The sequence below is a fragment of the Acinonyx jubatus genome, chromosome E4 (genome assembly GCF_027475565.1).
Source record: "Acinonyx jubatus isolate Ajub_Pintada_27869175 chromosome E4, VMU_Ajub_asm_v1.0, whole genome shotgun sequence".
Classification (NCBI taxonomy): domain Eukaryota; kingdom Metazoa; phylum Chordata; class Mammalia; order Carnivora; family Felidae; genus Acinonyx; species Acinonyx jubatus.
The window spans coordinates 32,356,779-32,383,290 of NC_069395.1; the positions used below are offsets into that span (position 1 = coordinate 32,356,779).

Below are 26,512 nucleotides of genomic sequence, written 5' to 3' on the forward strand. Positions count from 1 at the left end.
GGAAAACTTAATTTATCAAAATTGGCATAGACCATAATTGGGGCAAGAATTCTGAACCTCAACTAATTATATTTGGTTAAGGAGAATGAAGGAATCCTCCTAGGATTCCTTAATGTTTTTAGCTGCTGAGAACAAAACTTTAACTGATAGGTGGACTGATGAGCAATACTTGCTGCTGGGAGTCCTGCGATTTGACTGAAGCTTCCACTGAATGGTGTTAGCTTTTATATTCGACATACATTTGTTGGGCCTCCTATTATGGGTTAGGCACTGGACTAGGTCCTGGAGCTATATAATCAGCAAGACATTCAAAGCCTCTTTTATGGTGGACAATTCCAGTCAGGGCTGGGAGGGGAGAGCTAAAAAATAAACAGGTGTGTGTGTGTGTGTGTGTGTGTGTGTGTGTGTGTGTGTGTCTTTGTGCGTGTGTGTGCGCGCATGCGCACGCACATGCACACACATGCATGTGTGCATTAATCATGTAGTAATTAATAATAAGAAGAAGTTAATGAAGGTAAGGAAATAGAGTATGTATATGTATATGGTGGGGTCTAGAGTCAGGGCATCTTATTTACTGAAATCCAAAAAGACCTCTCTGGAGAAGTGGCATTTGAACTAATATCTAAAAGAGTAAATGAGGCGTGCCTGGGTGGCTCAGTCGGTTGAGCGTCCGACTTTGGCTCAGGTCGTGATCTCGCGGTCTGTGAGTTCGAGCCCCGCGTCGGGCTCTGTGCTGACAGTGCAGAGCCTGGAGCCTGTTTCCGATTCTGTGTCTCCCTCTCTCTCTCTGACCCTCCCCCCATTCATGCTCTGTCTCTCTCTGTCTCAAAAATAAATAAACGTTAAAAAAAATAAAAATAAAAGAGTAAATGAAACACCATTATGGTGTCCTGGAATCTTCGAAGAAGAGAGGCAAAACCTAGAAACTGAATGGCAGTGAGCAGGAAGAAAAGGAGACAGATGTAAAATAAAGAAATTAGACCCAGAAGATGGGAGAGAACACCGGTAAAATGGTACCGAGAGGTCAAGTAACATGAGGACTGAAAGCTAAGCTTTGAATTGGCACAATGGGAATTATTGACAAGAAAGTTTTCACTGAAGCTATGGGAGCAGCTTGACATTAGAGGGCTAGGGAGGGTAAGAAAGTAGAATAAGTATAGACATCTCTCTGGAAGAGGCTGGCCTAGAGAAGTGGGGTGACACCTGGAGATGCATTCTAGAGACCATTTTTATTTCAGATGGGAGATAGCCAAGTTGATGAAAGTGATTTAGAATACAGTGGAAATCAATGATGCAAGATACAGAAGAAATGATTGGTAAATGAAATTCCTTGAGTCACTGAGGGCCCAATGCATGAGTGGAGGGCCTTGGGTGAGAGTGTAATATGGAAGGTAGTCCAAACATGGGCAGGTACTGGGATGTGGTGAGTAATGAAAAACAGGTAAATTGGCAGGTGTCAGAGTGTCAGTCTGCCTTGAACATTCAGGATCCCGGCAAATTCTTGCTGGCTGTGCCAAGAATGCAAGACCTGACCATTCTTTACCTGAGCCAATATTCGCGATTTTTTCTTTTCCACCAAGCAACTTTGAGGTGACATCTCTCTCTGGGACCAAAAACAGACTGACTTACTGCTTGCTATGAAAACAGCTCTTAGGCTATGGATAATGACCTAGGCATCTGGTCTGCCACTTGGAAGACAACAGACTACAGATTAAAGATCCCTCTTTTTTTTAATGTTTATTTATTTATTTTGAGAGAGAGAGAGCACACAAGCAAGGGAGGGGCTGAGAGAGAGAGAGAAAGAAAGAATCCCAAGCAGGCTCCACGCTGTCGGCACAGAGCCCAACACAGGGCTCCATCTCACGAAGTGTGAGATCATGATCTGAGTTGCAATCAAGAGTCAGGAGCTTAACTGACTGAGCTACCCAGGCACCCCTAAAGATATCCCTCTTTAGGACCTCGAACCATGGAAGCAAATTTCAACTGTCAATCGGACAGTCTGGTTCAATCACACAGATGACTATAGTAGAACCCATTGTCTAATGAGACTGACTAGAATCAAGCTGCTCATCAAATTTAAACCACCCAGATCACTGCTATTACCACCATCACTGCTGGATTCCATTCTCATACTGGACAAAACAATACATTCACCATCATGGACGATAGCAAAAAACTGTATGTTTGTGATCTAGAAGCCACCAATGCCTGTGACTCCTGCCAAAATTGGTCTAACTGTCTTTCAGTGAAGGGGGCCACATTCCATGGAGCATTTCCTCTGCCTTACATTTTTCTAGAAAATTGAGTACATTGGATCTCTGAGAGTCTCTTTCAATCTCTCTTTTTTTTAATATGAAATTTATTGCCAAATTGGTTTCCATACAACACCCAGTGCTCCTCCCAACAGGTGCCCTCCTCAATGCCATTCACCCACCCCGCCTCCCTCCCACCCCCCATCAACCCTCAGTTTGTTGTCAGCTTTTAAGAGTCTCTTATGGTTTGGCTCTCTCCCTCTCTAACTTTTTTTTTCCCTCTCCCTCCCCCATGGTCTTCTGTTAAGTTTCTCAGTTTCCACATAAGAGTGAAAACATATGGTATCTTTCTCTGTATGACTTATTTCACTTAGCATCACACTCTCTAGTTCCATCCACATTGCTACAAAAGGCCATATTTCATTCTTTCTCATTGCCAAGTAGTACTCCATTGTGTATATAAACCACAATTTCTTTAACCATTCATCACTTGATGGACATTTAGGCTCTTTCCATAATTTGAGTATTGTTGAAAGTGCTGCTATAAACATTGGGGTACAAGTGCCCCTATCCATCAGCACTCCTGTATCCATTGGGTAAATTCCTAGCAGTGCTATTGCTGGGTCATAGGGTATGCAAACTGGTATAGCCACTCTGGAAAACAGTGTGGAGGTTCCTCAAAAAATTAAAAATAGATCTATCCTATGAGAGTCTCTCTCTTAAGCACATGCATGACTAACATTGGTATTTTGCCACTATAGGCATATTTTAAGGTTATATTGTTGCTGTTCCAGTGTGATCAGCTGACTCTTATTTTCAGTTTTCCAGGCTATCTACAACCAGACAAGAGTGTGTTGTTTTTCTCATAAAGGCCAACCAACAATTGGCAGATATCCAAGAAATTCAACAGCTATTCCATATCTGCTTATCATTCATTCTCTGGTAAGACTTCTGGCATCACTGAGATGTGAGGCAGGCTTTTGGAAAATCAAGCCCAGAAGATTTTTGACTATATCTCCTTTACCTCTTCCTGGTCCACATACTTTATTGAGGCAGGCCACAAAACACAGCCATCACCAGAAAAGAATTATCTCGTGTAGGCCACCTCCTAGGCAATGATCAGAATGAAAAGGGTGAAAGGTCATATAGATTCCTTTGAAAATTCATGATTCTGCCCCTACCATTAATAACCAGGCCACCTTGGTTTGTATATGCTCTGAGTGGCAGCTCACCTAAAGGGGAGACTAAGGAATTGAGACTTTGATTCAGCTACCTGGATTCTTTTATTGAACTAACATGGTCCTAGATCATAAAGAGAATGACCACTTGGTTGAAAATACTGGCCACCAATTTTTACAGTGGCCCACTTGGACCAATTTGAAAAATATAATGTACCACTGCAAATTTTTTAAATGACCTTTTCATATTTATACTTGACTCCTTTCACTGAAAGGTACTGGTTCAAGCAGATATTTGGAGAAAAGGTAATGATATAGCTGCAAGGAGGGAACACATCAGTTACATAGCCATGGAAGGGAGAACAACAATCAGCACTTGAGGGTAGGACACTTTAGACTCTAGGTGGTTCAGGGGAAGGTGGAAATTTATACTCTCCTTGTCCCTTAGACCCAGCATTGCCGACTGGAAAACAATAACATGGTCTAACTGAATCCAGCAGCATCTGTAGTTAACAACTTATTTCACTACTGGATTTGTCGACATGCTATAAAAACTCTGTAGTCCTGGAGATCCTAAACTACTCTGCCATGCCTGACACCACCGATGGCATTCCTAAACCTGTCCCCTTCTCAACCTTGGATGTGTACAAACAGATGGACACCTATAATATTGTATCAATCCTAATAATGCAAATTTATATGCTCCTCCTGATGCCCAAGCAGCTTTGAGTTGTCATACATAGTAACCAAGGCTGCAACTACTCAGTGACACTGCCCAATGTACCACATTAACCAAACCAACATAACCATGATCTAGATCAAGTTTAGCAACAATTTCCAAACTGGAGTGAAGTGTGTTCCTCTGTATTATATATTTGTATCTGAAAGAATGCTTTTCCTTGGAGAGTGAGGGTTACTCATCTATTACCCCAGAGATTATTAGTAATGACGTCAAAGAATTGCCAGGTGGGTCTAAACACCCTTGCATAAGTCACAGACTGGCTTTAGACTATATCTTGGCTATCTGAAATAATGGCTTCCCTGGGATTTACTCCGTTTGCTGAGTTCAGGACTTTGGGGAGTAGAACTGAAGTCAATATTACATGCTGACCTTATCCTATTGCTTAGAGTCTTGTTGACAGTATCCTTTAAAAAAATTTTTTTTAATGTTTTATTTATTTTTGAGACAGAGAGAGAGACAGAGCATGAGCAGGGGAGAGGCAGAGAGAGAGGGAGGCACAGAATCAGAAGCAGGCTCCAGGCTCTGAGCTGTCAGCACAGAGCCCAACACGGGGCTCGAACTCACGAACTGTGAGATCATGACCTGAGCCGAAGTTGGATGCTCAACCAACTGAGCCACCCAGGCGCCCCGACAGTATCCGTTGTATGAGGCAAATAAAACAGATTTGGTCCCAATCTCTGACAGTCCAATTAATCAGGGTGGCTAATAGAGTGGCATATTCATATGAAAAATCAAGTTTAGCCAAGAACGCGTATGGCAATGGGATGGTTTGCTGGAAGAAGCAATCCATCATGGGCTTGTGTATCCTTGCAGGCTCTTGCTAAGAATGCCAAGAATGCATGGCCCTGACTGTATGGCCCCAGGTCATTCCTTGGGGTTGGTTTGACTGCAAGTTAATGTGAAGGATGAAGTAATGTCTCGCTCTCAAAGAGTAGGCTCCATACTGCTTTCTATAAAAACAGTGGATTCCCCATCTCAGTGTTCTTCAGTTGTGCCTCTGTCATACTTGTCTGGTCCATATATATAGTGTCAACTCTGTGGGACTTGTGTGCAAGAGCAATTGAGGTAAATCTGATGCTCATGCTGTTTGTTGTGTGGGCCTTTTTTTTGTGACTCAAAAGTCTCATGTCTTCTGCCAGCATCCATGAAGCATTCACATACTAAGTTACGAGCTTGTAATTAGGATGAAATCAAATCTCAGATCCAACAATAGGTTTAGTAGAGAGAAGATCAGGTAGTTCTTCTTTGACTGAAATCAGAAATCTGAAAATCAACTTAGAGTAACAAAAAGGGAGTATTGGAAGTTTGAAGGAAAAGAAAGTATAAAAGGTCATTTTGGGAAGTGGAACTTCCAAAGGATTGTTTTCTAGTGCTAAGGCCCTCCTTGAGATGTGGGTCATAAATTTAAAGTGATACTCATCAGTGCAGTGGGTGACTTGTGAGATTTTCTCCAGCCACATTCAAATTGCTTGTAGATGTGGAGAAGGTCGAGTGTTAGGTCTAATCATAAGAGTACTTTTGCCAGGTAAGTGCAATGGAGAGAGACAGGGTCAGGGTTGCTGACAGTATATGCAAGGGAATAATTATAGGATTAGACTATGAAATCCAAGCTGGGATAAGGAATGAGGTAATTAGTAAAGAAAAAAATATTAGAACAATTGACTAGGAACAATGAAAAAAGTCTTGGAGTTAAGAGAACTGGAAAAAATAGAGGTTATGGTTAGAGAATAGAATGATTGAAAGTGAGGTTTTTTTTTTGTTTTTGTTTGTTTTTTGTTTTTGTTTTTTAGTGAGGTTACTGGTGATGAAAAAACTGTGATCATAGGGTAAGTAGAAGTTGTGGGGTGGCAGTCATGGTGTTTAGAAATAAGTAGGCCAATGGGACATAATGGGTGCATGGACTTTCTGCATGGGTGTTGAAGCCTCTGAGAATGATAAAAGTACAATACTAAGATCTTCAGTGATGGAGGGGAAGGTACCAGGAGGAAGGAAGAAGGTTGCAGTGAGGACAGGAAGTAGGTGGCATCATCCAAAGACGCAGGCTTTAAAATAAGTTGAGCGTTTGAATGAAGAGAGGAACGACTGCCTAGAAGTAACAATGAAATGACAGGGACATGTAGCTTATTTTCAGGACCAGTTAACTGGGATTTGGGAGAACAGAAAACTGCCTCCATGTGAGAGGGCTGCAGAAGAAATAGTATCCTGAGAAGATAGCTGGGTTTCAGCTAAAGCAAGTAGGTGAAAGAAATGTTTGGACAAGAGCTTAAGGTTATTGGTAACTGAGCTTAATAATAATGTTTGGGATCTTTAGCACATAGTGGGCAGTCCAGAAAAGGGTGGGAAATTGGGTGAAATTAGGCAATGCACAGAGCATTTTGGCATAAGAGACCGAGGCCCAGTGGACCTGGCATGAAGGGACTTGGGTGCTGGGGCATCTAGAGGGGACTGAGGTATGTTCACCTGTAGGTCATGGTGAGATTACTTCTAAGAGACTTTAGAGGAAGTTATAGTCAATTATGATTACATACTTTTCAGGAATTCTTATGTAACGTCTAGGAGGAGGTGAATAGGATCACTACAGAAGTAGGAGTGGTTTTTACCAAGAGCAGGTATAATAATCTCTTTTGAGTAAAAAGAGATCCGACTCTTCTGTAAGAGATTTGGTTGATCTAAGGCTTTGAATACTTTCCCTAGGACTGGGACCTGAGCTGCTCAGGGCTCAAGTAAAATTCCAGGTGAATGTAATTTGAAGATGGTTGGGGAGAAGGAAGCGGGGGTGGGGGAGAAAGGTCTTTCTTAAGTGTCTTCTGTGTTACTGTCAGAAGGCAGACTCTAAACAACTACAGCAGTGAACTTCGGTATAAGGGTTGTAACCATTGATTAGGTCAGGGGAAGGTCACTAATATTGTTCTTCCCAATGATTACCATGCTTAAAGAAACTTTGGGGGATCTTGGGCAGCTAGAAAATGACATGTGGTGTCAATATGGCCACCCTCACAGAAAGCAAACATGCAGGTGATGACGTCATATGAGGGTTTGCATATGATGGTCCACTGCAAGCACATATCCTAGCATCTTCACCCTCTTCTCTGAACATTTTGTCCAATTTTTTGCACTAACAAACACCTTTATATGATTAGAACATGTTACTGCCCTTACAGCTTTTTTAAATGGTGGTAGCCCATACCTCTCACAGGAAAATAGGATTTCAACATGAAAATGTACCATTCAGGTCCTTGAAGTTGCAAGGACAGCACCTATAACCTATAACAATGTGAATTATTGAGAATTGAATTACGAATTTCCTAGTGAAGAATTTATAATGGTGTTATTCCTTTGTTTTAGAAAATTAATCTTTTTCTAATACATGGCCAGAATATTTGATTTGGAGAGTTGGCATCTGTCTACTGATTATTCATTTGAGAGCTTTTCCTTAGGTCATTTGACTTCAAGTCAACAAAATGATGCTTACCTGTAAAGTAGCCAAGACCCTTGATGGCATGGTTATCTATCTCTGTCATTAGGGTACCACAGATATGCCCATTCTCTGTATTTGTTCTAAATTTGGTTTACCAAATCATAGCCGTTACATTTTCCTACTAGCTATAATATCTTAGTAGAGCACGGGTAGTAAGTACAAAAACATGATTTTCAAAACTAATCTATGTACAAGGAGGTGGCACACTTTTCCTAATTATTGTAGTTACCATAGCAAAACCAAAAGTAGTTCAAGCAAAAATGTGCTCATACACAATACAAACAGTTTTTCTGTATAAAGGTTAATATGCATAACAAAGGCAGAGGAAGTGAATTAGATGAATCTATTGGAAATATTAATACACATTTTATTAAATAAGTAAAAACTGAAGCAACACTTGATCTTTTAGAATAATAGTCTTATATGTGTATCAAATATATTTAAGTTATTTAGGACCTGAACTCTCAAAATTAAAATTGTAAGTAAGAAAAACAATGAATCTCTCAGAACAACAATAAGCCTAAAACATAAAGTCAGCAAATGAACAAATCCTATTGAAAAATCTCTCTTTAGACAGGAGATATCAACTGTCCCATATACCTCAATACTTCATGAATACGTGACACTTTCAATGCTACATGTTTGGCTCTATATGCCGATTTCAGTTGGATTTAGGTAAAGTGACAGGTTTTAATTTTTAAGGAAAAGTGAATGCTTCATTTTTAGTAACACTGTGCTTGAAGCAGATGAACCTGAGAATTGAGAGCTCCTGTAGACAGTCACTTTGCCAGGTGGCTCTCATCGGGGTGTTTATTGTTAAAAACCCCGCTATTTCTGCCTGAGGTTTGAAGCCAGGACTTCACAAGATCCCCTGCTGCACTCCTCAATTCTTTCCACGCAGAGAGCAGATGGGTGAAGCAGAATAAATCCCAGCCTCAGAGGCAATAATGTAGCATTCCAGAGACCAGTGATGGTGTTGCTTTTAGTTGGAGTAAATGCTAATTGGAGTTGGGAGTGAAATTTAGAATGGAAAATTGGACTTGCTTTATGAGACAGTTGGGAAACTTGTTAAGGGTATTATCACTACCATATTTTGATAAACAGAAACAAAATGTTAACATTACAAACTTTAGTCAATTGTTTCCAATTTAGCTTGGTTGGTTAGAACAGGATGCTTCAAGGATAAGCACACAGGTCGTGGGATCCTGTCTTAATCTTTAAACTAACATGGTCCTTTGTATTAAAAAATGCTAACTTACCAAGTCATTTGGATTCTTGTAACTTCTAATAAATTGTATGTGACAAAAATAGCATAAATAGGTCATCTCTTCTGATCTGTCTGTATCTTTTTATGGTTTCGCTGAGGCAGTTATGACACTGCCTTGTATTTTTGTGCATCTTTTTCATCATGGTTTTTCCGCTTTTGGGGGGAAGAGATCATGTATTTTCATTATTATATCCCTAGAACTGAGTTCATTGCCCCAAACTGGAAAGCTAACACATAATAGAAAGAAGCAGCCAACATTCCTTTCAGTAACGGTCAAGGATGGTCATACAAAATAAAGTTAATTTACTGATTTTGGAATGGACTGAACAGTGTTATGCAACGACAGGCTTTCTTTGATTATAGGTTGATTTAACTTACCACTAAAATTATGTGACTATGTGGGTTTAAATAAATGCATCGACCTGTAAATCAAGTGTTTATGCACCATTATTATTTCAATTTGAGTGCTGCAGCTATGGGGACAAAACAGTCATGACAGTATGTGAAGACATTTTGCCAAGGAAATTTTATTTAATGATTTTGGGGAATTAGAGGATAGTAACCACTATTGCAACCAGACCCATGAGTTTCCAAGTCATTAAAATACCTAAATGGATCTTCATATTTTTCTCAATTATAACATTGAATGAGACTTTTGGTCTCTCTGGGCCATGATAACTTGCTGTACTTGTTGGAATTCCCAGAGAAGCCACGGATAAAAGCTAGTCTTCCTTCAGAGGGGCTTGGATCTTGTCACCAGAATTCTCTGCCTCCTTGTTTTCACTATTTCTCACTTTCCATAACCGCAAGCTCTCTTTATTTCTATCTCCCTGCATATTGTCTTCTGGGGCTCTGAGTTAATTTCTACTCTAGTATATTTCACTTTTTAATTATAAAAAAGTTAGAAAATTACATTGCATATGCAACCATAACCATTTTCAACACAGAAGGTAACTCTATACATAGTGAAGAGTAACAAACACATCCTTAATTATAATAAAAAAGAATAGTTTGTAGCTATATTTAACAACTCCAGTGGTTTCTTTGAATGGTGATCTGTCACTAAATGTATTATAAAGAGTTGCATTTTTTACCATGATAGAAAAAAATGTTTTAATCTAATAAGTGATAGAACTGTAAACTTTTACAGATGTATAAAAAATAAATTTGTGTCATTTATATCCTTAGCAGAGGCCAGTGGGAGCCCTGTGGCACCACATGAACAAAACAGACCAAAATAATAACAATGTAACAGCTCTGAAATTTAACTTATCATTGGACCCATAGCCCACCAAAGTAGGTCAGGACTATTTTCCAAAACTAAGCAGATCACTGCCTGCTAATTTTTTTTTTTTAATTCTGATAGGACTCAGAATCTCCTAACGTAACATCCAAAATGTCAAGGATTCAACTGAAAATCATCCATCATTCCAAGAACCAGAAAAACCACTAACTGAATGAGAAAAGAAAATAAACTGGCATCAACACTGAGCTGCATCAGATGTTGAAATTATTTGACAAGGATTTTAAATAAATCATCACAAAATGATTTAATAAGCAATTAAAAATTCTCTTGAAATAAAGACTTCCTAAATTTGGCAAAAGATATAAACCCACAGATTTGAAAAGCTGAATGAAACCCAAATAGAACAAACTCAAATAAACTGACACCAACACATCATAAATAAAATTCTGAAAGCTAAAGACAAAGTTGAAGGTATTATCACTACCATGTATTTTCTCTTCAAGCATCCAGAGAAATGATGCATTACCTATATGGCAACACCAATTTCAGTGACACCAGATTTGTGATTTAGATTGTGATTTAGATTGTGATTCAGATTCTGATTTAGAATGAAATGGTGTATATTTTTTCAAATGCTGAAAGAAAAGAACTGTCAATTCTCTGCACGAGTTTTCTAAATTATATGTAGTGATTAAAACAAGAACTATAATACCATCTGATCTTCAAGACAATGATAGTCTGAAATGGGAAAGATAAAGAAATCTAAATGGAAATAAAGTCCCTCTATTTCAGTCAAAGTGTTAATGTTAATACTAATAGGCTGTAATACCCAGAACCTCCACCATGAAACTACACAAAACAATATACCCAAAAGTGCTATAAATAAATCAAGATGAAATCCTGAAAAACGGTCAAGTAACCCACAGGAAGGCAAGGAAAGAAAAACAGGGGAATCCAGAAGAAAACAAAATAAGAAAATGAGATACTTCAACATGAACATATCAATGATTACTTACACTAATTAAAAAGGCAGAAATTGACAAGATAAATTTTTTAAAAAGCTGACCCTACAATATGTGTTTAATATACTGTTTATAAGAAATTCATTTCAAAAGCAATTACAAGTATAGGTTGAAAGTATAAGGATGGAAAAAGATATACCATGCAAACATGAATTTTTTAAAAGGCAGGAGCAGTAAATTTCATATTAAAAAAAAAAGAAAATCTGAAAGAACTGACAAAAAAAAAAAAAAATTCCTAGAACTAACAAGCCCATATAGCAAAGCTGCAGGGGATAAGGTTAATATACAAAAGCTGATTGCTTTCCTGTATAACAGCAATGAACAAGTGGAATTCAAAATTAACAACACATTTACATTAGCACCTCAAAAATGGAATACTTAGGTATAAATCTCACAAAATATGTACCAAATCTGTATGAGGAAAACGACAAATCTCTGATACAGGATATCACAAAAGAAATAAATAAGTGGAGAAGTGTCCCATGTTCATGGATACGAAGATTAAATATTTTCAGGATTATTAGTTCACCCCAACTTGATGCAGTCCCAACCAAGATTCCAGCATATAACCTCATAAATATGAACAAACTGATTCTGAAGTTTATGTGAAAGGGCAAAGGACCCAGAATACAACACACAATGCTGAAAGAGGAAAAACTGGAGAACTGACGTCGCCCACGTTCACGACTTCCAGGCCGCAGTCACATGTGGTGCTGGCGAAATATCACAGATAAATAAATAGAACAGAACAGATAGCCTGCAAATAAACGTATGTAGACACAGTCGACTGATCACATACAAAGAGCAAAGCAATGGTCTTTTCAGTGCATGCAGGAACAAAAGATAGTCTCTTCAATACATGGCAGGGGAACAACTGAACATTTACACACGGAAAAGTGAATTTAGATAAAAACCTTATACCCTTCACAAATATTAACTCAAAATGGACTGCAAACCTAAATCTAAAATGCAAAACTATAAAATGTCTGGAAGATAACATGGGAGAAAACCTAGATACCCTTAGGTAAGTTGATGACTTTCTAGATACAATACTAAAGACATGATCCATGAAAGAAATAATTGATAAACTTATTAAATTTAATAAACTTATTAAAATGTAAAACTTCTGCTTTAGGAAAGGCATTATCAAGAGAATGAGAAGACAAAGTGGATAATTCCTCACGAAATCTCTCTTCTCTTTAAGTACACAACAAAACTAGATTTTTTCAGTCTGTGCTGTAGTTAAATGTGGTCATATGACTAAATCTGACCAATGAAATATGAATAGAAGAGATAGCCACTACATTTGGTATTGGTCCCTAAAAACCTAGATGCCATGCTCCATTTTCTTTCCTCCTGCAGTGGCTTGCTGCAGAAGAGCATGAGAAACCTGGAAACCATTTTTGAAGATGGAAAAAAAGAGAGAAGAGCTTATGACCCTGAATCACCATTTAGAGGACAACTGATCATGAGAACCCATTTTTGGAATTTACATCCGTGAAAAATAACTGATTTCATTAAGCCATAGAGATTTGGGACAGCCACGACTTCTTTGTTCATATAGTCATTCTTGGCAGCTTGTCAAAAATTGAGGCCAACACACTTTTCCAGAACATTCAAGTGCCTCTCCTGTTTGGATCTGCAGATTCATTGGTCAATTATGTCCTTTTGTCTAATGAGGCAATATTTACAATGGCCTCTAACTTCGATATAATTTCCTCTTTATAGCCCTAAATGTAACATTTAAAAAATTTATAACTCCCCTAACCTGTTTCAAGAAGAATTTAAAATAGCTGACAAAAATACATATACTATACCAAGATCCAATATTTTTTTAAAAAATAAGAAAAAAAGGCATCTATAAGAAATAGGAAACTTAAATAATCCCAGGTAAGGTAAATACATAAATATATTCCAGAAAAAAACTGTATGCTTATAGAACTCACATTGGCTGATAAGATTTCTAGCAGACTGTATGATCGGCAAATATGATGCATTCCACAATTTATTTCATGCTTTTTATCAAGATTTTTTTGCATGCTTTTTACTAAGGGAAAAATCATGCAAGCTAGAAGTTGTTCAGGAAAAATATTACTTCTCCTGACATTGACACTGGGGAGATTTTTCTCCTATGTGTTCTCATAGAGGGGACAGTGATTAAGGAAATGTCTTCTATAGCAAACTTACAACAAACAGTGCCATGAATCAAAGATCATTAAACTTCGCAACTGAAACTCTAAAAGGGAACAGTAAGTGAAAATAATAAGTGAAAATTTTCCCTTGTTTTCTTATTCCTTATTTACTTTTTTCAGAAATCTTCGATAACAACCTAAATGTTTTCCTCAGGTATCAATTAATCTATTGAAAAAGGAGTAAGATGGAAAAGTTAGATTGTAATTAGTTTTCTCAGTGGTGTCTATGCAGTAGTAGGTCAGCCGCTACTCATTACCAAATATGGGGACTGCCTTCAAACTTCTGAAAATGTTCAGAACACGGAAGCAGACACAAACACAAGTGCTCATTGGGAAACACACACGCAAACCTCCTCTGGGTTTCAGCGTAAGAATGTTCCGCAGAAGAGAAAGATAAAATCGTTTACATTTGACATACATGAACAACGTTAGCTATAAAGTAGGGGAGGAATATTCCTTGAGACTAGATAATTGTTCTCAGTGTAAATATAAATAAGTGCATTAACCTTTTACAGGCAAATATGAATAACACAAAAAGTTAGCATCATTATAAAATTTAGCAACATAAAAATTTCAACATTTTCTGTTTACAAAGTAAAGGATTTGAGTCAGGCTCCAATTACCAGTATAATGCATAAAAAATATTTCCCCTTTATACCCCTCTTTTATCCTTATTTTTAACATTTTCCTCATGATTTGAAGAATTATGATTTATGAAATACGCTGTTTTTCATGCCCACAAGGGGGACCCTTTGCACCATAGCAGCAGAGTTTATACAGCACGGATCTTACTGCTATTACACCATTTGGTTAAATGCATGATCTGCCATAAAGTGCTAAAAAGTCAAGGCATCTCCCCTCCCCTTGTCCTCACCTGTGAGTCCAGGGGGACAGATACAAACATAACCTGAGGCTTCAGGGTAGCTGAATGAAGAAGGCAGCTGAGCAATGTGTCCGTATTGTTTCTCTGAGGACAGCTCCACACACGCCCCACCAGAGTGGCAGGGGTTACTGTTGCATTCATTGATGTGAGTCTCACACTGGGTACCTGTGTATCCTGCAGGATAAAAGTTCAGAGAAGCTGCTAAGTCAAAGATCCTCAACCGTAGAGTTTAATGCCTGAAAGGAGGCCGATCACTGTGCTGCCACCAATTCACAAGACAACGTGCTGCTTTCAAGGAGCTAGCAAGAAGAAAATGGTAAAGGAAGGCTTCCTTTTTTTTTTAATTTTGCAAGTCCAATTTTTAACATTTTATTTATGTATTTTTCAACATAATTTATTGTCAAGTTTGCTAATATACAGTATATACAGTGTACTCTTGGCTTCAGGAGTAGATTCCCGTGGTTCATCACTTACATCAACACCCCATGCTCATCCCAGCAAGTGTCCTCCTTAATGCCCATCACTCATGTTTCCTGATCCCAGCCCCCCACCCCCATCAACCCTCAGTTTGTCCTCTGTGTTTAAGAGTCTCTTACGGTTTGCCTCCCTCTCTGTTTGAACTATTTTTTTTCCTTCTTTTCCCCTACGGTCTTTTGTTAAGTTTCTCAAATTCCATATACGAATGAAAACTTGGTATCTGTCTTTCTCTGACTTATTTCACTGAGCATAATACCCACCAGTTCCATCCACGTTATTGCAAATGGCAACATTTCATTCTTTTTCATCACCAAGTAGTATTCCATTGTGTGTGTGTGTGTGTGTGTGTGTGTGTGTATACCACATCTTCTTTATTCATCAGTTGATGGACATTTGGGCTCTTTCCATAATTTAGCTATTGTTGATAGCACTGTTATAAACATTGGGGGTGCATGTGCCTCTATGAATCAGCACTCCTGTATCCCTTGGATAAATTCCTAGTAGTGTTATTGCTGGGCCACAGGGTAGTTCTATTTTCATTTTTTGAGGAACCTCCACACTGTTTTCCAGAGTGGCTACACAAGTTTGCATTCCCACCAACAGTGCAAGAGGGTTCCCATTTATCCACATCCTTGCCAACATCTGTTGTTTCCTGAGTTGTTAATTTTAGCCCCTCTGACTGGTGTGAGGTGGTATCTCAATGCGGTTTTGATTTGTATTTCTCTGATAATGAACAATGTTGAACATCTTGTCATGTGTCTGTTAGCCATCTGGATGTCTTCTTGGGAAAAGTGGTTATTCATACCTTCTGACCGTTTCTCCACTGGATTATTTGTTTTTAGGGTGTTGAGTTTGTTAAGTTCTTTATAGAATTTGGATACTAACCCTTTACCCGATATGTCATTTGCAAATATCTTTTCCCATTCTGTTGGATGCCTTTTAGTTTCGTTGATTGTTTCCTTTGCTCTGTAGAAGCTTTTTATCTTGATGAGGTTCCAATAGTTCATTTTTGCTTTTATTTCCCTTGCCTTTGAAGATGTGTACAGTAAGAAGTTGCTGCGGCTGAGGTCAAAGAGGTTGGTTAAGGCCTCTTTGAAAATAGCAGTAGCAAAGGAATCACTTGTATAATAGTGATGAATATTTTTTAAAAGACTTGATTAATAAGGCTTGAAATAAAAATAGGACTTCAGGATAACCCTGATTTCCCAATTATCTTAAAGACTCCAATTCCTCAAATACTGAATTTTTAGCAAGAAAAAAATATGTAAGAAAATAGCCAAAAAGTCAGCAGTATGCACATAGCCAACCCTAAATTCTTTTCTTAAAACTCAAAGTACAGGTAAATGATTACTTCTGCACACTGAGTAAGACAGAATAAAAAATTATTTTGTATTTGAATGGATTTAGCTGACTCATTTTATTACAGACAAGAATAAAAACAACAGAACATTAATTATTTAGTACTTTATAAAAATATTATATATAATATATATATTAAATATTATATATAAAAGACAGTTCATGCCAGAACTCTTTCTTTGGTTTCACATACATGTGCACCTGTTTAAAAAAACTACATATATTCACATACATAAATATACATATACATATAAATATAATTTGTGTGTGTGTGTTGACATAAGTGCAATTCCACTATATACCTGCTTCTGGAGCTTACTTTTTTCACTCCTTTGAACAATCTATCCATGTTAGTAATATATATCTAACATAATTTTTAACTATTGCCAAGTATTCTGTAACATCAAAGTACCATAATTTAAACATGCGCTTAGTGGACTGATACATGTTTTGCTAGTACAAACAATGTTGCAGTGGATACTATCATTATATATTCATGCTTGAGCAAATATCTGAGTATAACACTGGGGTCTATGCCTAGAGGTGGAATTTCTAGGTTATAGGTTATATACATTTATTTTAATAGATACGGATAAAAACCTGGAGTAGTTTTACCATCTATGTACTTACTAGCACTGGATGACTGTGCATATAGCTCCAAGTCCTTGCCAACATTTGCTATTACCAAATAAAATTTTTTAACAGTTGGTTAGATAAAAAAATAATACTTCATTGCTATTTGGGTTTACATTTTCCCCAGTTACTACTGAATTTAACTTTTCTGCAAATTAAAAAAAATCATTTCATGACTTTTTCTTGTTTTTCCCATTAGACTGTCTTTCCTATTGATTTATAAGATTATTTATATAGCACTATACATATATAAGCTGATATACGAAGTTCTTAAAGGAACATAATTTGATCTATAATACAAGTGACTTCACAGTCAACTAAAGATCTTTGTAATGTCACTTAACTCCTCTGAGAAATATGTTTTTAAATTTACAATCCAAAATTATAAAACTTATAAATCTGATCATGGTATTTCTTTATTTTAAAATCATCCAATGGCTTCTGCTTTCACACAAAATAAAATTCAAAATCTCTAACCTAAAATGCCTTTTATTATCTGGCCTCCATCCCATCTCTAAATTCCTTCCCTAGAATATCTTCTCCCCCAAGGCCTTTATGACACGGTTCCCTCTACTAGAATATCCTCCTCCAAGACCATGGTTGGCTAATGCTTAGTTTTGAGACTTAATCTTGTATGACTTTTCTCAGAATGACTTTTCCTCATGAACAGATCTAAGTATGATCCCTTCGTTTTCTCTCATATCACCCAGTTATTTCTTTCATTACTCATATAATAATTTTTATTATTTTTGTTATTTTTATGTATAGTTGCTTCCCTCAATAGACTTTAAGCTCCACAAAAGCAGGGACTGCTTTTTATTTATTCACCCTTCCAATACTGAGCAATGCATAAATAGTAGACTTGCAATCAACGACTGAATGAGAGTCAAACAGCAATAACTATTTAAATTATAATTCTAGTTTTTCAAGTAAATTAGAGAATTGACTATTAATAAGTAAATAATCAAAACATGATATAATTGCTCATTTTGTAATTTTAATAAAAAACCTGAATGGGTTCATATGTCAAATCATAACCACAACATAAATTCTGTTGCTCAACAGTATAATACATATGTCACATATGACCCTTGGGGTCTGTCTCAGTCATCTGAAGAAGACACTTAGATGAAAAAGGAAACTAAAAGCACATGTCAGATCACAATCCTTTGTGGTGACCTCCCCCCAAGAACCCTATGTCTCTTAAACCTGAATATCTACTTTTTTACAAGTTTTTGTAAACTGGTATTTATTGTGCTACAGTGAACTTATTGAAGAACGTTCCAACTATTTTCAATTTTCTTCTCGGAGTCTCAAGACTCATGTGCAGGCCAGGTTAGGAAGTAATTTAAAGCCTTCATAAATCTTTTTTTGCTTTCTGACTCATATATTATCCTATTCCTACAGTGAACATTAGGAAGGTTCTGATTTACGGTCTTCCCAGCCCTGTCCCCACCACTGGGGCCCTGTGGGAATTCTGTCTGCTGCTCCCTTTAACTATGTATATAAATAGATTCCTTCAGCCAAGGCTATATTCAATAGTTTTAACAAGTTTCTCCATAAACTTTGTATGAAGAAACAATATGATATTGAGTCAAGTCCCCAGGGTTCTTATGTTTATCTTTTTTTAAACAAATCCGATCTTACCTGGGTAACATGAAAACTTTTAAGATAAGCATTTAAAATGAATGACACTTCTTGTAATTAATTACTTTTGACATAAGGACCCCAGGCAATTACAGTGGTGGGTTCTTGCCATTGCCTTCAGTTGTGGTGGTCTTGTTTCTTAGATACAGGGTAGCTTGTAGCATCAAATCTTCTCTTTATATGTAACAGTAAGAATAGGGTATAAGGAAATTCTGAATTTTCTATCTGGGCAAAATCACCATTGTTCCACTCACCCAAGAAAGAAACTCAGATGCAGACCTGCCCTAAGTCTGTGCCCCTTTCTTAATTTCCACATCATGTCTCTCTTGACATGAAGTTGTAGTTCTGGCAAATAGCCTTATCTCTTAAAATAGTGCACATTTTTTAAGCTAGACTCCCTGCCTTTCATTTTATTTCTCTCAATCATCTTCCACTAAAGTTCCAAAGAGTTCTTTTTAAATCAACAGGTCAGGTTATGGTATCTCTCTGCCCCACAGTGTGCAGGGCAGACAAACAGTATGTGATCTGGCTTGAGCCCTGTCTTGTCCCCCAGCCCCAGCTGTCTACCACCAGCCAACCCTATGTAGTCCAGCATTTTGGAACAATCATTTAAAGTTCTACAATTGGATAAGCTCCTTTCCATGTGTGCCTGCAGCCCTTTCTTCCTTCTGTCCTCCTTTTCCTCCTTCTCTTCTTTCCCTAGACAAATAATGGGCTGCTATGTGCTAGCCATGGGGGTCTAGAACACTCAGTCTCCTAATTTTGGTACCTAGTTAACATTTACTGAGTGCTTACTATGGTCTAGGCTGAGCTAGGAACTTTATATATATTACTGGATTTATCTCTAAAGCAACTCTGTGAAGAGGATGTCATTATCATCTTTGCTTTGCAGATGGGGAAACTGAAGCTCAGAGAAGTAAAGTTTCTTGTCCAATATCACACAGCCAGTGAGTACATTTCTGGAATATGCTTAGTGATCTTTCAAATTTTCTAAAATGCTGCCTATTGGGTCAGGCCATCTCTCTACCTCTCCCTTTATTCCCTGTTACAGAATTTATTATAGCTTTTTATTGTACCAAAAATCATACTATACACATTTTTTCACACTGTCTCCCAACTAGAATTTAAATTCCTTGGAAAAAGGGACCATGTCTTTTTGATTCCAGACCCTTGATATATATAAATTATACTGAACTCCATGTGGTTTAAATGATTGAATCCATGAATGAGTGGAACACATATTGATTTGTCTTTTTTAAGGTAGGTCTTCTTAACTGCCTGACTTCATTACAAACCCTCTAGAGAACAGAAAATATTCTCATATGTAATTCCTACCTCCTGTTGTAGAACCTGGTACGTAACAATAGTTGCTTTTTTTTTTCTGAGTACCTAATATGTTCCAGGCTCTACTTTTATAATTTTATTCTTCTTAATACTACAAGTCATTTTTCATCCCTCATTTACAGATGAGGAGCTGAAGAATGAAGAGGGGACCAACTAGGTCACTCAGTTAAGAAGTGATGGATTTGTTCTATTCCCAAACTGTCCATTCTACCTCTGCTTCCAGATAGAGATCCTTTACAGGGCGTTGTGTGAATGTTGAGTGCTGATTGATGACAAGAATGTGAAAAACACATTTTGGAATATTTTGAGTATGTAAATCAAGCCAATGACCAAAGGATAACAAAACATGCCCCGTTCATTACCTGGAAGTGGGCAGACACAACCTACAAAGATTTCCGAACCACCGAATTCCAAACCTCCTTTTACATTTTCACGTTTACTTGTTTGTTTGTTTTACCTATGAAATACATTTAGCCAAAGCATATTAAATGTCCCTTAGGTAGTGAGATGCCTTTCGATAGGAAGCTACTAACAACTTGACCCCAGTCTCCATGCTTCCTCCCCAACCACAGGATTACTTTTTCCTGAGACAGTAAAATGAAAGGCAGAAGGGGATAGATGATTAGTAAGCTTGTAACAAGATTTTAAATAATCATATGTTTATCATTATTTTCCAGTGGATCAAGAAAGAAGACATGAAATGCTCTCTTATTTCTATCAGTGAAATCCCAGTGAGAATTAGATTAAAAATATGTTAAGCAGTTTTTTTTTGATAAAACTAACAGCAATATTCACAGGTGACTTGTTGGCTCAAGTGTTATATAATGTTTTCTACTGATTCTGGTATTACCTCTACATTCTAGCCTAATTACCCTTTATGTGTAATTTTCAGTTATGGTTTATGTATATTAAACTAATAATCTCAATTATATTATAAATGCTGAGGAGAATACACCTATTTCTGGAATAATCATTCTATACCCTCTGTGGGACCATTGTAATTATGTTGACTATGAAATATAATACAGTCTCCTAGGGTTTTAATATTGTTTCATGGGTTTCAATATATTCTAGGTATCAGTGAAAATATCTTGGAAGAAAAGGAAGCATCTTCAAGTGAATTTTTCTCCATGAAGACCATGCTAAAATTGATTCTTCTATTCATTTTTCCCTCTCTGTTTCCTCTAGATGGTTCTAACGATTAGGCGCGTGGTAACCTACTTTAGACAATGCATAGTGTAGCAGTAGGTATGTGTGAGCAATGAAGAATTCAGTTGAACAATGATAACTAGTGGGATGCCTGGGTGGCTCACTCGGTTAAGTGTCCGACTTCAGCTCAGGTCATGATCTCGTGGCCCGTGGGTTTGAGTCCCACATTGGGCTCTGTGCTGACAGCTCAGAGCTTGGAGCCTGCTTCAGATTCTGGAGCCTGCTTCAGATTCTGTGTCTCCCTCTCTCTCTCTCTCTCTCTCTGCCCCTCCCCTGTTCACACTCTCTTTCTCTCTCTCAAAAATAAATAAACAATAAAAAATAACTTAATTAAAAACAGAATCTAGAAGAAAGAGTTGCTTTTAAACCTTTAACAGTAAGATTTTTTTTAGTTTACATTTGCCATAAGTGGTTTGTTTTTACTCTAAGCAAAAAAAAAAAAAAAAAAAAAAAGTTGGTGGAAGATATTTTGTCACTTACCAGGCCAGCAGTGACAAGTGTAATTGTCATCACTGTCCTCACATGTAGCATTATTGTGACAGGGTTTTGACCAACATAGAGGCATCAGGGTCTCACAATGTGTCCCTGTGAATCCACTATCCATGCAGTTACAGCTATAGCTGGAGAGTAAAATGAAATTTTCACATCAACTCTTGGTCATATTGAGATCAAGTACCTTTATCCTGTCTCTTCCCCTGTCCATCAGTCTGAGACCCCGGGCATGGCTTTAACACTTGTCTCAAAAACTCTGGGGAATTATCTCTACAAACCTGAACACGTTATGTATTTCCATACTGGTACCTGATTATCTTTTAAAATTTATGATAATCTTTAAAAATTTCATGCAAGATTATTTGGAAACCATGATTATTTGCTTCAGTTTCCTCATCCATAAATTGAAGACAATAGTACCTATGTCACAGGGTTATTGTGATAATCGAATGTGCACAGAAAGAATAGACACGGTATCTGAAACATCAGAAAACACTGAATAAATTATTACTAAGTAGTACTAAATAAAGTTGTTAATATTTGTGAAGGCAGTAGAGAATGATTTATACCACTGTGGTGCTCTTTTATATTTACAGCCCATTAATAAGGTCCCTTATGAAAAATGAAACAATAAATTATTTAAAAAAACAGGAAAAGCCCTCATTATATAAATTGTGACTTACGTTCTCTTATTTTTAGATTACAGGAATATTTTAGTCTTGCTATTTCTATCCATTCATTGGTTGAGTGAGATCATCTGAGAGACTCAAAACACAAATCTGATGGGGATACTTGTCGACTTTATCAAGAGGAGCTTTTAATTTATATGGGATCTCCTCAAGGATTTAGTATTATAAAAACATGGGGTTGCACACTCGGCTTTGATGAAATGAAGGTCTAGGGGAAAGAACACCTATGAACTTATAAAGACTTAGAGTTCTGTTCACTATGGCTTGTGTGAATGTTTACCACCAAACACAGATAAGAAGATTTCACTAAGGAAACTGAAATATTAGCAAATGTAATGTCACTATAATTTGTTATGTATTGCTAGTGAGAAATCCTCTTACTAATTAAAATACTTACTAAAAATCTACTATATATAAGACATTAGAGACAAGAGCCCTGTATTAGAGGCTGGCTAGTGGGCCCCAATTCCTGGAAACTCTATTTGAATATCCCTTTGGTCTACAAGAAACTTGTTTGTTTTTTGTTTCTTGGGTGTATAGTTTCTGACCTTCCCATAAACCTCATAGAAAATGTGTTCATTTTTGTTGTGGGAAACTAAAGTCAGGTTGTATTTGTTGACCTTGTACTCATCTTCCCAAAATTTAGGTACTAAGAGAGAGAAGGGTAAAACAGAAAAATTATCCATGGCACATTACACAAAGAATTGAAAGGTGGCAAGGTTCAGTAGCCTTGTTTTGTTTGCATCTCCATAGGAAGCAAAAGCTTTGTGTATTTTCTGTCCTGATGTTTTCTGGAGGCAGTAAAGCATGGATGGGGGGACCTCCTGCTCTTCCTCTGCAGTACATGTGTGGAAACTTCCATTCTGGTCAGTCTACATGTTGGTCATTAATCTGCCTTGGGGAATATAGATTCTTGTCACTGGAGAATGATTTGGGTAAAACTGAAAGTCAGAGTCAAGACGTGAAATGTGATTAAAAGTTATACTTTAGAGTTTACAAAAGAAACACACAACTACATTGTTCTATTTAAAATCACATTATTTTGCTGGATATATTTGAAGTACATGTGCCTTTTACTCCTCCCCTTTCGAGTCTGATTCTCTTTGAAACTTAGATTTGGGACATACTGGATCTTACTTATTAAATAAAGAAGAATTGGATTCTAGTCTTTCTTCTACAAAGAATTAACTGTGTGAACTTGTGGGAGTCACCTAACTTCCCTGAACTTTGGACATCTAATGTAATGTGAAAATATGAATGCTCAGCTTGCCTTCCACTGAGCTGCTGAAGGATCCAACAAAACATTAAATACTAATGTTGTTCAAATTGCCACGCATTTGATAATTCGGTATTTGTGGTTTAAAGAGGTATTAGAAAGTTCTTTTTAAACTATTTTCTATAGGGGCACCTGAGTGACTCAGTCGGTTAAGATTCTGACTTTGGCTCAGGTCATGATCTCACGGTTTCTAAGTTCAAGCCCCGCATCAGACTCTGTGCTGACAGCTCAGAGCCTAGAGCCTGCTTCAGCTTCTGTGTCTCCCTCTCTTTCTGCCCCTCCCCACTAGCTGTCTCTGTCTCTGTCTCTCTCTCCCTCTCCCTCTCCTTCAAAAATAAACATTTAAAAAAAAAATATTTTATATATAATCAATTACCATCACCTACATTTATTATTTATATTGCAGTAAGGTTTATTTATTTATTTATTATTTTAAATAATAAATTAAAGGCCAATGATAGAATCGGCTGAAAAGTCAATGATAGAATCGACTTCGGAGCAGATTCACATAGCTACTTCTCGCCAGTCTACTCTCTCAAAAGTATTCACCCAAGTCTCCAAACACCTGGACATTCAAGATACAATCAATTTGATATCACTGCCTTTTCCAACACTGTTTATATACAATTTCTAAAGGACTTATTTTTCATCACTTGATTTATATGCTTGTAATTATGTAAATACCACCTTATATTCACATATAGAATAATCTATAACTTTGTTTTTGCACTTTCCCTATCTATAACAAGTTTAGTGGAATTGAAAAGTTGGCATTTTTTTTTGTAATATAAACAGTCCTAGATTACCAGAGTGACTTGGAAAATTCTCACTCTTGGGACAAATGACCTCTAAAGGATGAATTTTTGAGTAAAATCTGAATGTTACAAGTTTTTGTCATTTAAAGTGCAAAGCAGGGATTCCTGGGTGGCTCAGTTGGTTCTGACTTCGGCCCAGGCCATGATCTCACAGTTCATGGGTTTGAGCCCCCTATCGGGCCCTGTGCTGACAGCTCAGAGCCTGGAGGCTGCTTCAGATTCTGTGTCTCCCTCTCTCTCTGCCCCTCCCCTGCTCACGTTCTGTCTCTTTCTCTCTCTCAAAAATAAACATTAAAAAATAAAAATAAAAAAATAAAGTGGAAAGCAGTGTGAACATCTTCAGCTGAGGACATGAGCTCTCCAAAATCCCCAGAGAGGTACAGTAGTGCTTGGTTGGTCAGTGAGTTCTCTCTAAGCCAATCGCCCAAACACAGAAGAAAACGTACCTATTGTGTCCATCTATGCACAGCCCTCCATGGAGACACGGCTGACTGGCACATTCATCAGTACTGAGTTCGCAGTGATCACCAAGGAATCCAGTGGGACAGTCACAGAAATAAGCCCCCAGAGCATCATGACAGGTTGCACCATTTAGGCAGGGTTGGGACCAACATTCATCAACTTCCATTTCACAGTTCACACCTTTTAAGAAAGTCGGCACAGAAAAAAGGAAAAGTTTTAGCACAGCGTTAATATTTTAGCTCTTTGCCAGTGCTTTATTTACCAAGGCTTTTTGTCAAATCTTATATTACCCAAAATAATTTTCCTCTTTAATTGTAATTGATATTAACTTTCTGGCATGCTTGTGGGAAGTTGCACAATGCAGAGCAGCTGTTACTTACAAAGAACTATTGGATACAACAGCTTGTGGCTTTTTAATCTGTTGAAACAAGTCATTTTTAGAATAAAGTTATTGTTAACTGTACTTTTGTTGGAAGCTTTATAGGGACCGGTCAATTTTCTTCATTATTTTTAAGCAGTTAGTTAGGCATCGTAAGGGGAGTGGGTGCAAGCTCACACTCCAAAGCCAAATGACCCACTGTGGAATCCTGGCACAGCCACTTATTGGCTGTGTGATCTTTGGCAATTCCTTAATCTTTCCATATCTCAGTCTCTGCACCTGAAAAATGGGACCACTACTTGTAATTACCTCATAGGATTATTATTACAATTACAATGTGTTCTGAAATGCTTATGATAGTAGGTGGTACTAAATGCTGCCAGAGGGAAAAAAACAATACTTGGTCCTTCTATATTTATTGTACAAATATGATGTGCAATTATTTCCTTAAGTGCTCCTTCTGCATAGACATATTTTAAATTTAAAATTTCCATAGTGTTGTAAAATACTACTTTTAAATAGGAAATCAGTTTGTGACATAATATAATTAGTATAAGCTACTTCATTTTGGGGCACCTGGTTGGCTCAGTCAGTTAAGCGTCCGACCTCAGCTCAGGTAGTGATCTCACAGTTGGTGAGTTCGAGTCCCGCATCGGGCTTTGTGCTGACAGCTCAGAGCCTAGAGCCTGCTTCAGATTCTGTGTCTCCCTCTCTCTCTGCCCTTCCCCTGCTCGCACTCTGTCTCTATCTCAAAAATAATAAACAAACATTAAAAAAATGTTTTAAAAGAAGCTACTTCATTTTAAGGTAATTTACATGAATAATCTCTATTTATTCTCTCCAAAATTGTAAATGAGTATTTACTATGCAAAATATGTTTAAGACTTATAAAAGTAGTCACATGGAGATAACAAACCACCTTACTGACTCTATCAAAATAATATTTGATATACCATAATCAAATTTGCATACATGTTTTAAAAGACACAAAAGGGGAAATATCTATATTTACCTATCTTTATTTCTATTCCTACAACCCAGGATAATAGATTATGTATTAAAATGATATTGAGGGATTTTCAAATGACTCATAAGTTGCTAGTAGTCTGAGAATGTGCCCTCTTTCCTGACAGAAAAAAGCAGTAGCATATCCTAACACTGCTGACCATTTACAACTGTGACTAGATTCTATAAATACCTAAGTTGAAAGGGATCCCAGCATATTAAATTTGATTGTTTTTTGAGAAGAAAAAAACTTAAAAATTAAATTTTATATTGATAAAAATATAAAGCTGTGGAACAGTATTTGTTGTTAGGTAAACGGCTTGCCATTTGAGGCCAGGCTATTTCTTACCCAATCTGGGATTGAGATCAATCATAACTATTTTACTTGGCATAACTAAGGTCAAGGGAACGAACACTGAACTGGCCAGTGGAACACATGTATTTTCATTCTCATTCTCTCTCTGA

General features: G+C 37.2%; 1 protein-coding gene across 1 annotated transcript in view; it reads right to left on the minus strand.

Moving 5' to 3' along the window:
• The window catches only part of CRB1 (crumbs cell polarity complex component 1), a 143,668-nt gene that overhangs the window by 98,089 nt on the left and 19,067 nt on the right, over window positions 1–26,512 (minus strand). Inside the window, exons 2-4 of the mRNA XM_027074600.2 lie at window positions 24,648–24,843; window positions 21,410–21,549; window positions 14,252–14,434 (exon numbers count right to left, since the gene is read on the minus strand). Of these exons, the coding sequence (XP_026930401.2) occupies window positions 14,252–14,434; window positions 21,410–21,549; window positions 24,648–24,843 (519 nt within the window). The remainder of the gene's footprint in view (window positions 1–14,251; window positions 14,435–21,409; window positions 21,550–24,647; window positions 24,844–26,512) is intronic.